The following is a 16,794-nucleotide window of genomic DNA, read 5'->3' as shown; positions in this document are numbered from 1 at the left end:
CGTGGAGCTGGGACGGCACTCAACTGAAACGGAGTGAGCTACAAATATTGACATTGTATGTGTGTGTTCATAAAAACTTTGGGTTTGGTTATAATCTTTTTAAAAATGAAGCCTTTAAGCATCTGCATAGCTCAGGCGATTAAGCATTGGACTCTGGATTTTGGCTCAGATCAAGGTCTCCAGGATTATGAGATCAACCCCTGCTTTGGGCTCCTTGCTGGATGTGGAGCCTGCTTAAGAGTCTCTCCCCCTCTCCCTCTGCCCCTCCCCCTTCCCCTTCTCTCTCCACTGAAAAAAATACTAATAAATGTTTAAAAATAAAACAGGACTTTTAGAATTTGTTACAGATTTCTCTATTAAATGTGCCTACATTAACTTGAAAAATCTTCATGATATGTGAATCACTTCCCAGTTCATCTTGTTTGCCAGATCAGAATGTAGCATATTTGGTGATTTTTAAGTAACATGCATGCTATTAAATTATTTCACATTTTTCTGCTGGAAGTCCTTTCCTTGCCAATTTCTGGTTGGGCTACCCTTCCCCAGCCCAAGCCTTCCACACCAGCACCTAGCTGAATAGTGACTGGCTCCACTGTTCACAACAGAAGTCTCTGCCCAGATTCATCTTAATGCAGTTCAATCACTACATTGAGGATCAATTCAATGATGCATTTAGGAAACTGCTAACGTTTTCCCCATCCCTCCTCAGGCTGCCCAGCTGACCTTCCTGAGAACATCAGTCTGATGGGGTCTGATGACATAATATATTCAGTCTTCTTGTTTGGGATTTCTCCACACCACAGCCGGACACAGACTTTGACGCGTTTCATACTGTGAGTCTGTCAGAAGCACATAGAAGTCTTGATATTTCCCAAGTCTTCCAAACAACGGCCATTATAGGAATTGTTTCCAAGCCAATCTGCAAGCTGTACTCCCTACTGGACCTTTCCACAATGTCACTGATGAACAGATGAATTTTTATTTTAGTCACTTAATTATGCAGTCACTCAACAAAGATTATCGAGCCCCTACACGTACCAAGCACCATCTAGATCCTGGGGCTACATGGATGGACAAAAATTGTCTCTGTTCTAATGGAATTGCAGATGTCAGGAAGAGGAACAGGTAATAAAATTAATATGTCCAGTAGTGATGAGGTGTTAGTGAAAAGAAAAAAGGAGAGAGAGAGAGAGAGATGATGCAGGGGAAGGAGGTGGTGAGTGATGCTGGCATGGGTGAAAGACTAAATTACAGTCATACTTGATCTGAATTAGGACAGGGCATGGATCTTGGGGGCCATAGGAGAGTGCTCCAAGCAGGCAAGACCTTAGGCTCCACAGAGGGTAACCTGTGCACATCACAAGGTGCATTCTGGTGTTTGCACTGGTCCCAGCGAAACCTGATGTGAAACCAGGGGCATGAAGTCACACATACTCACCAGTGTAACAGATTGGGAGTTCCACAGAGGATCTAGACAATGCAGTAGAAATGCTAGAAATGCCAATGTGTGGGGCATCTGGGTGGCTCAGTGGGTTAAGTGCCTGCCTTCAGATCAGGTCATGATCCCAGGGTCCTAGGATCGAGCCCGGCATTGGGCTCCTTGCTCAGTGAGGAGTCTCCTTCTCCCTCTGCCTGCTGCTTCCCCTGCTTGTGCTCTCTCTCTCTCTCTGACAAATAAATAAATAAAATTTTTAAAATAAAAAAAGAAATAGAAATGCCAGTGTGGATTCAATCACCCTACATGGCCAAAAGTGCAAAGAAAAGACATCGCACATGTGCAATTTTTATTTTGCTTTCTTTCATACCATTTTTTGCTCAGTGTTTTCCAGGGTGAACATAAAGTCTGAATTAGCAAAAACCCAAACTTCTTTAACTTGGGAAAAAAGTTTTTTTCGGTGAAGGCAGCCACAAATTTGTTTAGTATGTATATAATAAGATTTTAATTCTTAAACTATGTTGAACAGATTTTCTTCCTATTATCTAACTTAGAAAATGCAAATTTTCCTATAGCTGTATGCTTTATTTGTGTATCTTGGGTAAGAATTGGCTGTCTCTAAAACTCATTCTTGAAAATCACTAAATGTCTTTTATTATTCCTCTATTACTAATTTTATTTTTCATATAAAAATTTCCAGGACCAATTGCAGACTGTATAACTACTTCCATTTAGGCTGTAAACTGCTTATAATTAAGTTTGCTTTTTTAATTGCATATTTATGTGGAGGCCATTATACCTGGTCCAAAATGCACATTTGGTAAGTATTCTCCATTTTAGATAAGAAATAAATGCTACTACTTTAAAAATGCAGCCTTCCTGTCCTCCCCTCCCTCCCCCAACGAGGGATATTAGCTCTACTGGTCATGAATCTAACTTTAATAAAATTTTCTTTTGCTCGAAGGTATTGACAAAAGTGGATGCAGTTTTGGCATATTTTGACCTCTTAAATAACAAATGCAAAACAAATGTAAATGTGGCTCCACTTTTAATACCCTTTTTGCATCAGGCAGAAGGACTCGTGGGAAACATGGGTGTGCATATCCACGTTTCATTAAAACTCATATTGGAGATAGAGCTCGCCCTAGGACATGTTACTGCTGACTTCTGATTGAATTATAGGAAATGGAGAAAATAGAAACTGATAAAGTTACATTCCGGAGAGGTGACAGAGAAGCCATTACCTTGGAGTATTTTGGAAAGATAAGACGGAGCTAGAGTCTGAGATTGAGGTCATAAAATTAAGAGTCAGCAAATTTCTGTCCAAGTTCTTTGCAAATACTTCCGATTCCTGCTATTATATTCTCCATATAATATTTGCCATATAATGGGAAAAAAAAAAACCACACACACACACACACACACACACACACAAAACGGTGGAAGATAACTGGTTTCAGGTGGATTTGTGAATGGCTCCTTGAGTAGACAGATGAACTTGCTTAACACCTGGCTGCTTCCGAACTTTGCTAACGACACGTAGGAGTAAGCACGGGGCATGGCATGTGCCTGCTTGGTGTTTATTCAGCGGACAAATAAACAAGGGCAATGCCGAAGATCCGGGGCTGCCAACATACTCAATACATCTGCAAAAATGAAGCAGTAGAACTCAAGACTGCTTTGCATTGTAAAAAATGCTCCTGCACGGCTGCCCCGGGCAGGTGCACTGGTGATGATGAGACTCAGGACGAAGGGAGTGGTCCTAGCTCTCTCGCATCAGCTAGAGTTGAACCTCACCTCACCCCCGACACTACCAGGAATGCAAGGCGGAGGAGTTTTAAATCACTCAGGAGTGAGCTGGCCCGAAGGGGGCTTTTGGGAGGAGAAAAGCTGGAGAGATCCTTCAGGGATGCCTAGGTTCGGGTTCTCATCGCTTGCTCTGCATGAGCACGTGGGCCGTGCTGGGGCTGAATTTGGCTTGAGATCCAAATGTGGGCCAGATGTCCTGGGGCATAGAGAACCGCTGTGAGTCTAGATTCTTCCTAAATGGTGCAGGAGTGCTCTAAGAAATTGAGCACTCAATTTTGGCAGTACCCTGTCTTGCCAACAATGGGTCATTTCTCCCTGCTGAACCCTGCCCCCCCAGTAGAGTGAGTATGGGGCCAATGGAAACTGGGCTGAGGTAAGTGCTTCAGCTCGAAGTAGCCCTTTTGGACCCCACAAGGCCCAGTGCACTGGGCTCTTCATCTCACCTTCCAGAGGGCATGTTCTGGCCCTTTCCTGATCAACTTCCGTCCAACCCAAATCATACAAGGACAATGCAGATCCACCGTGTTGTTGATCCAACAGACTATTGGGGAGAAAAAAAAGGCCTAATGTTCATGAACATTGTTTTCATAGACCAATTTTTAAGGAGATTAGAAGCCAAAATGAGGCCTAAATGTCTGGACCCAGCCATCGGGGTCAACAGGAGAAACTTGAGTTGTACTAATTATCAGTCCATACAATTAAGATCATGTTTTTCTCCACCAGTTGGTCGGTGGCTTCCCTCTCCTTCCTCCACTTCACACCCCCATGTTTCCACGGAAATATTGACTTTCTCTGTTTTAGATCAAAGCACAATGCACTGTGAATATGTCTGATAACTACTACTTTTGGAATATATTTAATCTCGTCTTGTTTTTGTAGACAAAATTGCTTATTTCATGATTATGTGAATTATAAGGAGGAAGTAAATTTTGTAAATCACTGTGTTAAGTCACCACCAGAAAAATGAGAATCCACTGAACCCAGGGAAGACCCTCCTCCTGATTGCTTAATTGTTAACATTATCCAAATCTGTGCTGTGGTAGGGTCTGTGATTATCAAATTGTGTTTCATAGCAGGCAGAAAGAATAGATTTTTAAAATTGGTATTACCTGCTTAATCATAGCAAGACCACACTCAGATTAGTGGATAATTGAGGAAGGATATTATTTCACAAAGAGAAACTTCTATATTATCATTTAATCTGTGCAGAGATTAGTATTAATGATGACAGAAAATTGGAATTTAAGGTTTCCCTTATGTTTCCTTTTCTAAATTGATTTTGGTTGCAATTTAAAATATGTTGGAGGGCAAAAAAAATATATGTTGGACCAATTTCACTCTATCCGAATACCTGCAAAGCCTCGGGTTCCATTGCTGGATATTCTTTCCTTTTCTCACACTTTGAAGAAGGACTGCAGATTTCTGTGTGTATCCTTTGCGATCAACAGCAGTGGGATACAGACACATGGATGTGGGGTTTGCCTAACTTCTCCCAAAAGCGTCGTCATTAAACATGTCTTGGGAGGACCCATGGTCATCATTATCCCATCGATCAACTGTATTTAATCGTTCTCCCAAGGAGGCTGCACTAGTTACACCCAGAGTAGCAAATCCAGTCTTCCTTCTTTTAGAATCTTCTAGAATACCCAACGTTTGGATATTCCCTGCAACAAGGCACAGGGAATTATGCATCTTTTCTGAAATTCTATTCTCTCTTCTTTCATCCAATAAAGAGCCGCCATAAATAATCCCTAATATTCTTTGCAGATCTGACATGATGTGGTTCAGTATTAAATTTACTGTATTGAATTTAAAAAGTCAAGTTCATGTTTTTTTCACACATTCTGAATTAGTGAGATTCCCTTTATTTCCTGGTCACAGACCTTATTCTTCATCTTATCCGTTTATCCCACAAATGTCCACAAAAGGATATTAGTTTTGATGGTGGGTAAATGGAATAATATTTTCTACTGTAGGAAAGACATTATGAAGTTTATGTAATACTCAATTCTGAATAACAATATCTTTCTAAAGATGAGAAGCTTCATTCATTTTCCTCATTGCTATTCATGCAGCAAATGCTTGTAGAATATCCCCATATATATGGACACACAAATATCCATTCCTGGATGCAGGGAATGGGGCCAATGTCCCAAAACCACATGAAGTGAGAGACCATGAAGCCTGGTCCAGCAGCTGGGGAAAAACAAGGCGAAGAAAAATAATAATCTGCACCCTCTAGAAATTGATAAATTTATGTCTGGAGAAAGTCAGCTCAAGGAAGAGAAAGAGAAACCAGGTGCTGGCCAGCCTTGTTTCAGAAAAGCCTGGAATGCTCAGTCTTAGCCAAAGAGATCTGGCTCCTAGGATGAGAGAGAGAACTATTCAAAATCGGACCAGGGCGGAAATGACACTAAGGTTTTTATTTTTGTTTTTTAATATTTCATTTATTCACTTGCAAGGGAGAGAAAAGAGAGTGAGAGCAAGAGCCCACGAGCAGGAGGAGGGACAGAGGAACAGGGAGAATCAGACTCCCCGCGCAGAGCAGGGAGCCCAACACGGGGCTCGATCCAGGGACTCGAGGATCAGGACCCGAGCCAAAGGCAGACACTTCACTGACTGAGCCACCAGGAGCCCCTGACACTGTGGGTTTCAAGACCACATATTCACCTTCTTCATTCAATGTCTCCAATCCAGCAGTTGCAACCAGCATACGTGCAGACACATAGATACCTGCCCAGTAGACCCATAGATCCATAGATCTCCCAGACCACATGTCCTCTGGGCGGAGGATAGCCAGTCAGCCTACCCAGGGTATTCTGTGCAGTTCAGAACGGATGAAACTTTCTCATGCCGGTAGGGTAGCCTGATGCTGTGTAAACTCTTCTTATAGCACAATAAAAACTCTGAGCTGTCAGAGTGGGTATGTGAGAGGGAAAGAATAATTAAATGTTTAAGGGAGAACCCAGAAAAGTAATCTGTGTTTTTTTTATAAAAAGTTCTTCTATGAGAATGTTTAAGAAAACTTTTGAGTTCAGTGAATGCAGCAATCAGCTCTAGTTTAGAGATCCCTGGTTTGGGCCCTAGGTACACCGTTCAGTGCCTGGTTTTGAGCAAATCACTCCTCAGGCTCCCGTTCCTAGATGTGAAAAGTGGAAGCACAACCCCTGCCTTTCTCTATCACCTGCAGCTGTTATACTCTAAGACACCGAAAGTGACAAAAAGCCCGCTTCGAGCTCACTTTCACAAAAGCTGGAAATGTATGGGTTCATTTTAAATGTCAAGGCCAACAGGAAGTGAAAGCTGGCTCTGAGCCCGGGTCTGACTATCTCTTCTCTGAGCCCTGCTTCTCTCAGGCAGGTTCAGGTCTGCCCTCTCATGGTGGCAAAACGGCTGCCGGGTCGCGCCAGGCAAACATCCCATCTCGGGCAGAAAGGGACGTTTGCCCAGCCTGCTCCAGCAAAAAGTTCTGGGGATTACTTCTGACTTTGCCAAATTTGGGCGACATGCTCATTTCTGAACAGATCGGCCCTGGTCAGCTGAATGGAAATGTTAGTTGTCACACCCTGGGTCTTGTGTTTATTTTTTGCATTTATAGATGCAAAGTCCCAAATAAGACACAGAAACAAAGATGGAGGAGAGGTGGTTCCTCCCAAGGAAGTCAGGGTAAAGGTGGGGAGTGATGAATGCTGAGCAGGCAAAAAAACAGAAGTTGTACAAGCCTCATGGTAAACCATGGAAAGGAATCTGCACTCTCACTGAGTGTTAACACAGAAGGCTGTGGTCCTGAATGGTTAAGGACACCACATAGGATTCGAAGTCAGACTGTGGTCCACATCTTGGAAATGCTACTTTTACTTGCATGACGGAGGGCAGTTTCCAATCCTCTGTGTACCCCAACTTCATTATCTCTAAAGTGGAGATAATATTGATTTTGTAGAGTTGTTAAGAGGGCAAAAGAGACTATGTCTGTCAACTGTTTAGCATTTTAAGTACTAAACACATGGCAAAGATTCTGCCCCTTCCCCAAAGCCCCTGGCCTCAGATTCTTTCACTGTGAATGTTTTCCATTCCCCTGAGAGACAGATAATTCCCATGCTATTTAAAATGCTCTGGTGCATAGAAAATAAGAAAAGCTGACAATTTCTAGATAAATCCAACATGTATAATCAAATTTATCACATAGAGCACCAGAAAAATCTACAGACCAATCTGTCTTATAAATAAAGAAGCAAAATTTCTAAATGGAATAGCAAATAGAATCAGCCACGTATAAAGAGATTAGGGTACCATGACTAGTAGGGTTGACTTCAGGGAAGCAAGCGTTAGCTCACGTATTCTGCTTCATCAGGCTTCCACAAAGAGATGGCATCAGACGGGACAGGCAGGGTGACATGAATGCACAAAATATTCTGTTTCTTATTTATAGTGCTTGGACACTCCTTTCGACAACCTCTTTCCTACATAATCTTATCCAGTCTCATGACTTTAAATATCATCTGTACGCAAGTAAATTCCAAATGTGCATTTCCAGCCTTGGTGGCTCCCCAAATTCCAAATTTCTCCCTCACAGCTCCATAACACCTCAGAATATATCCATACCAGAGCTCTTTTTTTTATTTTTTAAGATTATTTATTTATTTATTTGACAGACAGAGATCACAAGTAGGCCCAGAGGCAGGCAGAGAGAGAGAGAGAGGAGGAAGCAGGCTCCTGGCTGAGCAGAGAACCCGATGTGGGGCTTGATCCCAGGACCCTGGGACCATGACCTGAGCCAAAGGCAGAGGCTTAACCCACTGAGCCACCCAGGCACCCCCACACCAGAGCTCTTGACATGAACCTTCCACCAACCTCCTCCTGGAAACATGGCGCCGTCACTCTGCAGTGGATCGAGGCGGTGATCCAAGAGTCATTCTCATTTCTCCCTTTTCTCATCAGAGCATCTGAAACATCTGTTGGTTCTGTCTTCAAAATACATGACAAGTCCTGATACTTCTTTCCACCCTGTACCACCAATCTAATTTAGGCCAACAATATCCTTTGCCTGGTCTACGGCAGTGGCCTTCAGACTGGTTTTCCTGCCTCCGCTCTTGCCCTTTCCTGACCCCCAAGTCTGTCATCCAGAGTAAATGTCGTTGCTTTTGGTTTAACAACAGCCAGAGTAAATGTTTTAGCCATAGATCTGATTACACACACACGTACCCAGACCTGACGAGGGTTTCCTGTCACACAAAGGATGCTGCTCGTTCTTACCGTGACCCAGAGTTCTCGGTGATCTGGCCCTCTCTGCCCGCCCTTCTCCTCTCCCTGGGTTCTTCGCCTTGCTCGCGCTGTTCCGGCAGCCGCACAGGGTGACCCTCTGCTGTTCCGGAGCACTTCGAGCTCTTTTTTTTGACTCAAGAGGGCATTGGCATCTGCTGCCCTCTCCACTTGGAATGTTCATCCCCTGGATATGAAGAGATGATTCCTTCTCGCCTAGATCGCTTTTCAATGTCCACCCCCTCTTGGGTGGAATCTGCCTTCCCGGGCTGTGCTCTCTAGGACAGCATCCCTCTACCGTGTGACCTGGAAGTATTTACTTCTCTGCTTGTTTAATCCTCATCTCCCCCACCAAACTGCCAAACTGTAATCTCCCCGATGGCAGAGACTCTGTCTGTCTCATTCATTACTCTGTCCTCGTGCTTGAATAGTGCCTAGTCCATAAGACATACAGTCCACACGAGATGACATGCGGGTAAAAGGCGGACGGGAGGAGAGAGAGAGAGAGCAAGGTCCGGAGACGACGGGGGAGGGAGGCGGGAGGGAGGCATCTGAAGGTCCGCAGCTGGAGACCGAATAGGGTCTAGACCAAAGAGGGCTAGAGATGCTTTTGTGGGGAAACAGGTGCAGCCTCTCTAGCTGGCCTTTCCACACTGTCACCGACAAGGGATTCTTGTGTGTAGAGCATGCTGAGTTCTTTACGTGTCGGACTTGAATTCAGTGTAGTATCCCCTTACCCCCGGATTCTCTTTGCTGCCATGCACGTAGATTCCAGCATGTCGAGAAGAGTCCGGAAAAGCCCCGGAATCCGTGACCGGGTTGCACGGACGGAGGGGAGGCACGAGTAAACAGGGCTGACCCGAACAGCACAGACAAAACTCAGCGTCCGAAAGAGCTCCTGCTCATTCGAGTGGGGAGAAACAAATGAGCGGATTAAAGAATGATCAGTCCGAAAGCGTCTGCAGCGTTTTAACCAAAAGAGTCTGGAGGCAATAAATTCCTCCTAGGCTTCCCCAGGGCTGAACTCCATTTCAGGGAAGGTTCGGCAAGGGCGTCTCCACAGGTCTGCTCAGGGTCTGCTTCTCTCTTACTCGGACGATCTTATTAAATACACAATAATGTTAATACGCGCACATTCTCCTTACAGCAGGAATTGTTTCCTACATAACCAAGTGGGAAGAGCCGCTTGGGGAAGGTATTAAAACTATCACTCACTCGCATGATGGCTCTAAGCTCAAAGTAAATGTCCTGGTGCCCCGTGAAAGCAGAAAGCAGAAAGATGATCATTGCAGCCTTCTACCTGGTGAAAGGCTCGCCACTGTCAATCCAACTGCTCCGGAAAACCTCGCACTTTCTTTGGAGGAGCTGAATGATTTGAATATAAATAAGCAGCTCTTTCCGCCTGTCAGTTACCTCCAGAATATTTAGTGTTGTCTCTTTAATGATCGCTCATTACAGAGGAGTGCGAGTGAGCGGATTTAATCAGGGTAATACGGGGTAATCATCATGTGAATTTCTCCACATCGGGACTGGTTCCATCTGTTCCAAGCCATTTGTCCATGTAAAACTGTCACCATTCCATGCCGATGACTGACAGGTGAGGCCAGACGTGCGCGTTTCTCAGCTCAGACCCAGAAACTCTCTGACGTGTCCTTCTCACCGAAACAAATGGCTTAAAAGACGCAAATCGGTTCTGTTTTGAGGACCTTTTTCTCTTTCGTTGGTCTGATGGGTGGCTCATTCCCAACACTTAGCTCACCCTGGCTTAGCACAAGAGCGTGGCCGAAGCCGTGGTTATCCTGACTGATGCGGTGGGGTGTGGGGGGAAGGCCGGGGAGCACCACCTCGAGGTGCTCCACATCACCACCGGCTCGCAGCACCCCGCCCCCCACCCCCGGCATAGCGGCCACACAAACGCCGGGCTCTCAGGAACAGACACCGTTTATTCTGCCTTTCTCCGTGTCAGAGGGCGGCGTGGTGGCCCTTGTCAGCAGCCCCTGTGTGCGCTCACGGAAGAGATGGAGATGGAAATTACTTAATGAAAAAAGAAACGTAGCTTAAGCCTCATGAATTTTTATGTTTTCCTCCATGGATGTCCGCGTCAGAAGACCTCCGTGAGCGAAAGCTCTCTGTGAAGGGTGGCCTCTACTCCCAGGGCTAGTTCTAACAAACATGATCACAGAACGTTTGAGAACCACGGCCCCACAAGGTGCTCAACTCCAGAAGACAAAAAGCCGTCAATAAACACGAGGAGACACACTTAGGTCCTTTAAGGCTCTGCGCTCCAGCGCATTTCCTTTGCTTGTTTGCTGTCCACGCTGAAAGACCAAACTGTGGTTTTAGACTCAGAATCGAATTCTTTCCACGTTACCCCTTGCGTCACCATGACTTGTTTGCAATAGCAAAGTGCCCAGACCACGCTGAAGGGCGCAGTACGTGAGGGTCGCGACCGTGTTGGGCAACAGAGAAGAGCTAGATGGCGGGCCTGAGGCCTGATGTCTCCAGGAACAGCTGGAAAATAAAAATTCCCTTTTAAGGTGACTTTGTAATATTTATTTCTCTTTGCCTCTGTGATGAAAAGCCTTATGTAACCGGCTTTGGTTCTGCTTCACAGAAGTCCCATATGCCAAACACCAAAGGAATGAATGGGGCCGGGGATGAGGAGAAATCCCGCAGCTGCGGAGCTGCGCGCCAGCGGCCCCAGGGGAGGGGCGCAGGCACGGGGCTTGGATGGAGAACCCCGGGCGGTCGTAGAGGGATCCCGGCTTCATCGTCCTGTAGGGTGAGGCCCTTCTGTGTTGCTTTTCCAGCCTCCAGAATGGAAAGCCCGAAGCACTTTTTAGTACTTTTTCCTTTGCCCCTGAGGGAGAGAAACAAGACTGACCCTGATTCTCATGCTCGAATCTGGATCTTTGTCGACAGAAGCCGCTCAGGAGTGGCCTCCCTCGGTGTCTCTTTCCTGACGGTCCGGCTCGTCCCCTTCGTCTCACTGAAGCTGAGACAAGAACAAAGCAGAGTCCCGCAATGACAGACATGACCTGTTCAGGGAAGAATGAAGAAGTAACCTGGAGATTTACGCTCAGCACTAGCATTTCGGTAGGGTTTCTTTTCCAGTTTTCTAATAGGGAGACTCATTCTACGTATCCTTCATGACACCTTTGGACAAAATGAAATGTTTCCATAAGGACCCGTCTCGTTAAGGCAGCGGGGGGTCTGCTGGGAACATATGGTCAGGTGCTAAGCTGGAAAAGCTTCAATCTCCACCCCCAAATATGAAATAGATTGTTCCCCACTTTGTACCCTGGTCGTGAACTGTCCGAAACCTAATGAGGTTTTAGGTCACACTGTACCCGTGGCTGGCCCTTAAGTCTCTGAGCACCTTGAGAACAAAGACCATGTTCCACTCACTGTTGCCCTCCCAGGATCTAGGACCGTGGTGGTCAACTGGGGTGAGTTTTGCCATCAGGGAGCGCTTGGCAACGTCTGGGAGCACGGCTGGTTGGCACACCGGAAGAGTGGGCAGAGCTACCCCCATCTAGTGGGTATAGGCCGGGGAAGATGGACATCTCACATCACACAGGACACCCCCCCTCCCCACAAAGAATTTACCCAACCCAAAATGTCAACAGTGTGGAGACTGAGAAAACCAGGCTTAGTTTAACACACGGCACAGTCTACATGTTAATAAATTCCAATGTAATTTTCCCAAAAATAGTCTGTTAGACAAGTGTAACAAAAAACTGAATCAGGTACTTGTTCTCCTACTACTTTCCCCCTCAAACAACCAGCTCATGCCATAAAAATCTCATGTATTGAGAAAAAAGAACAGGAAAAAGGTTCCAAAGCCAGCGTCATCCCACAGATGATTGCAGGTGTGTATGTTGCTAAGTGAGTCTCTCCCGGGCTTTTGCTTCCTTTAGACTGTGGACCGACTGTGTCCACATCTATGTCAGCCTAATTCCTTTGTCTCTGTCTTTTGTGACCCTTTCTGTTCCTCACATATATTTTATCACATAACTGCTTTTAAGTTTTTGGCGGTCCTGAATCACTGAATTACTGTGGACTGGACAAAGTACGACTCGGCTGTCCTGTGTTGCCGACCATTCTATGCAGCTAGAGCACAAGGGATCATTTCGCAGACATGTCTTTTCAAAGGATGCCCCACTAACATGAAGCAGAATTACACCTGTGGGCCGGGAGCTCAGTCGCCGTGGGGGAGATGAGGGATTGAGAAGCATCCACTGGTCATGCGGTGAAGGCGCCCTTCTCCCAGCCCTGAAAGAGTCTGGTTCCACCATTTGCTTATGAGGACGTTGGACGCTAAGTAGACCTGGAAAATGCAAAAGCTGTCACCAAGAAGCAAATCATCGCTGGGCTATCTCTCTCTTATTTGACTGCCTTGGAACCAAATTGACAGCACGCTGATATAAACAAACAGACACCACCTTCCGGCTTGACCGTCTTTATCATCAGAGTCCTGCTCCCCTAAGAACTTCTAGTCTAGTTGAAGAAAAATAGAAAGCTCAAATAATCCAAACTGCCCCCAAACCTATAAATACATCCATTTTTTAAAGTAACTGATAATTTTTCTTCCCAAAATGCTAGAGTTTTACCTTATTATCCATTGCCTTTTTTTTTCGACAGTACAATTTCTCATCGGGGTTTTAGCAAACGGCCTCATCCTGGTTGTGAACGGCACCGAGTTGATCCAACAGAGAAAGATGGTTCCGTTGGCTCTTCTTCTTTCCTGCCTAGCGATGGCCCGGATCTGTCTGCAATTGGTCATCTTCTACATCAACCTGGCTATCCTCCTCTGGATCGAAGTCCCTCTACTTATTGAGAATTTTTCAATCTTCTTGTTTGTAAATGAATTGGGACTGTGGTTTGCCTCGTGGCTCGGCGTTTTCTATTGTGCCAAGATCGCCCCCATAGCTCACCCACTCTTCTTCTGGTTGAAGATGAGGATATCGAAGCTGGTGCCGTGGCTGATCCTAGGGTCCCTGCTGTACACATCCGCCCCCTCTATCTTCTACAACAAACATATATGGGTTTTTTCCCAACAAGTTTTTTTGGGTTTTTTCTCCCCAAACACAACAACCCAAATCAAAGAGAAGTCTGCCTTACAGATCGCCTTTCTTGTGAGGTTATCATTGCCACTACTCATCTTCCTCGCGTCTTCCCTGCTTTTGCTATTTTCCCTGGGGAGACACACCTGGCAGATGAGAAACACGGCCATGGGCACCAGGGTCCCTAGCACAGGTGTCCACGTGAGATCGCTGCTGTCGGTTCTGTCCTTCCTGGTCCTCTGCGTCTCCCACTACATGACAGCCGCTTTGCTCTCTTCTCAGATTTTTAAGCTCAGGAGTCTCATGTTTTTGTTCTGTGTCTGGGTGTTTGGGTCCTTTCCTTCTGGACACTCTATGATCTTAATTTTAGGCAGTCCTAAACTGAAACAAAATGCAAAGAAGTTCCTCCTCCGCGGGAAATGCTGCGAGTGAGACAGAGCTTGGATCCATGCGAAGAAGCCGCAGTTCCCCACCGTGAGGCTGCCTGCCGTCCCTCTGTCGCTCAGACAAAGCCACCTGCGCGTGAACACACAGAACATCACCTAAACATCACGTTTGTCCAACGTGAGGCATTTTTATAGATTCACTCCTTTTTCAAAAGGTTAAATTGATTTCCGAAGAGCGACACACACGGGTGGGTTCCATCAGTGTTGATAACCTGGTTGTGATATTATACTCTCGCTTGGAAGCTGTTTCCTCCCTGGGAAAGAGCGGGTGAGTGGCACAGGGGTCTATCTGTGTTATTTCTCACAACTGCCTGTGAATCAACAATAATCTCAAAATAAAAAGTTTAAAGTAAAAGGAAAGGGTGTTTGAACTTGTAATGGCCAAAGGATGCAGGAATCCTGTGGGGTCTATGGGCTTCTGACACCTCATCTTAGATGATCTAACCTGAAAGGACTGGCTGCCCCTTTCTTGTCTACTTGCAGATTATTTTTGCTCTGTTTGTTAGAGTCACGGACAATGGAACCATTCTTCCTCATCAGATCTGAGAGGAAGCTGAGGACAAGTCGGCTTTCTCTGTCTGCGTGATTTTGCTCACCGACCCCACACAGCTGAGATGCTAGATGCCAGGTTGACGTGTCCCAGCAACTGCTAAAAAGATTTTTTTTAATTAATTTTTTTTTTTTAAAGCAGATGGAAGAGGAATCCAGGGCTGGATTTTCCATTTCCCCTAACTGGACACACTGACCAGAAAATAGCTTGCAAAGATGCTTCATTTTTGCATTTGTGTGCTGGGCTTTGGGACCTTTTCAACTGACAGTAAAAAATTAGGACTCCTACCACACTGCCTGTCTTCCCAGTGAAGCAATGTCTGTAGGAAGGTAGGCTGGGGTGTTTCCATCTGCTTCAAGTCACAGATGCATTTTCTGTTTGTTTGATGATTTTAGATGCTAAGATGTGTGGTGTGGTGTGTGTGTGTGTGTGTGTGTGTGTGTGTGTGTATTTCTAAAACAGCTTCAGAACCCCTAGCTTCCAGTGAAGTGAAGATGTTCCTCTGTTTGGCTAGAACTTGATGGTCACGTGTGATGATAGAAAGCCTCTTTGGGTTTGGGTTTGCCAATTGCTGGCAATATAGATTCCAATACTAGCCCAAGACATGCTGGCTTGGTGGCACCAAACTAACAGAGGTCTTTGCTTCAGAAGATGCAGGAAAGCGTTTATCTTCTTGGGTTTGGGGACTGAGCTCTGAGGCTACTCTTCCTCTGCCCATGCATCGCATCCTTCCTTCCCCGGAGCAAATTACCAGCTTCCATCTTCCCTCTATTTCATTTTCCTTCGTCCCAGCAGGTGGGAAGGTGCATAACCAGTCATACCCACAGACATCCGGCTCTGGGAACAGCGGTTGTGTCCTGCAGGTGATGATTGCCCCCACTTTGAGAAGGGACAGTGAAGAGTTACTTTTACTTTCTGTGCATCTTCAGTTCAGGTGCTGGATCTTTGAATCACAGTGTGTGTACCAGCAGGAGGATAGAGAGAGAGTGGGAGTGATTTCAAACAGTTGGGAAGAAATTCATAAATACACAACTCTTGTGTGATTTTTTCCCCCCCCCCCCTCATATACCAAATTCTGATTCCATTTCATGCAACTTCTGCTTTAATAATGCTAGTTTAATGAGATGAATATTAAGGTACAACTGTTTGTATACCTAAAAGTTACCAAGCAGTTCTAAAGAAGAGAAGGCAGGCTAAAGAAAACTATTCTAGAAACATATTCACAGTCTGCTTTCCTCTGAAACATTTCTTCCAAAAAAATGTGGTCTAGATATCACTTTGGTGGTGGATATTGTGTAGGATGGTAATTACTCCATTGGAGAAGCAAAACAGACTCAGCCTTTGATCTGTCCCTAGCAGCTCTTGTCTGGACTCCTTAGCCTGGACAGATGCCTTTTGTCCTGCCCATCTAGCCTGGGGTAGAATGGGGTTAGCCTCTGGAGAGACACAGATTCTTCCTCTACACTAGGCCTGCATCGGTAGGGATGGACTGGCCATTGTGGCCCCTGGGAGACTTGACTGGGGTTCACATGCCCATGGGTTGGGGCAGAGAGCTGTGAACCACGGGGCACAGTGCTATGCATGCTTTATCCCCTGTGGTCTCCCATTTGGAGGAGATCGGACACCCCTGCTCAGTCAAGGACAAGGGAGGATGGGTCACCAGGGCAGGGTCTTACTGAGAAGGAAGCCAGCATTTTTTTGTTGAGCACACCCATTCCATTTCAGACAGGGGCTCAGTAAGCAGCCCCAGACCAGAATGTCAGGCTTGCTGCATCATGTCCTATTGCCCTTTCTGACATGGACTGCTTCGGTGCCCGCGCACGCTACGGCGATTCTCCCATGTCTTCCGATGACTAAACATGGTGGCCAACTGAGAAGGCTACTAAATCTGGGCACTTCTATTAACACATCTTTTAAAGTATAAAAGCTATAGCAGCAGTTTGAATATTCAAAAAATAAACCCAACAGTTTGAAAGGTCTCACAAATTACAAACACCTTTTAAAATCCTCAGTCACTCACTCATTCAAATATAATAACGGCTTGAAGATAGAATAATCTGGACCTGAAAGCGCTGGGAGTACGTTAGCATTTAAAGTCTGCCAGTCTTCAGGCTGATGATCACCCATTCCAGAAAGATCTTACACACGTGTCATATGCTGAAGGGTAGTGATACTTGTCAGATGATAAATATTCTCATCCTAGGCTTGGGGACTATGGTTGCCATAACT

The 16,794-nt window shown here is 45.5% G+C and overlaps 1 protein-coding gene across 1 annotated transcript; it reads left to right on the top strand.

Annotated features, from left to right (window-relative positions):
- The first annotated feature begins 13,101 nt into the window (after window positions 1-13,101).
- On the top strand, window positions 13,102-14,068 carry LOC101679797 (taste receptor type 2 member 1). The gene has a single exon (XM_004761223.2). The coding sequence runs from the start codon at window positions 13,102-13,104 to the stop codon at window positions 13,999-14,001; it is 900 nt and encodes a 299-aa protein (XP_004761280.2). The 3' UTR covers window positions 14,002-14,068.
- Window positions 14,069-16,794: the final 2,726 nt, after the last annotated feature.

The sequence above is a fragment of the Mustela putorius genome, unplaced genomic scaffold (genome assembly GCF_011764305.1).
Source record: "Mustela putorius furo isolate JIRA1106 unplaced genomic scaffold, ASM1176430v1.1 tig00000857_pilon_pilon_pilon, whole genome shotgun sequence".
Classification (NCBI taxonomy): Eukaryota; Metazoa; Chordata; class Mammalia; order Carnivora; family Mustelidae; genus Mustela; species Mustela putorius.
Note: the sequence above shows the minus strand (reverse complement) of the source record. Positions and strands in the feature narration are given on the sequence as shown.

Coding starts and splice junctions, on each gene's coding strand:
- LOC101679797 (XM_004761223.2), top strand. CDS start 13,102: ATGCTAGAGTTTTACCTTATTATCCATTGCCTTTTTTTTTCGACAGTA.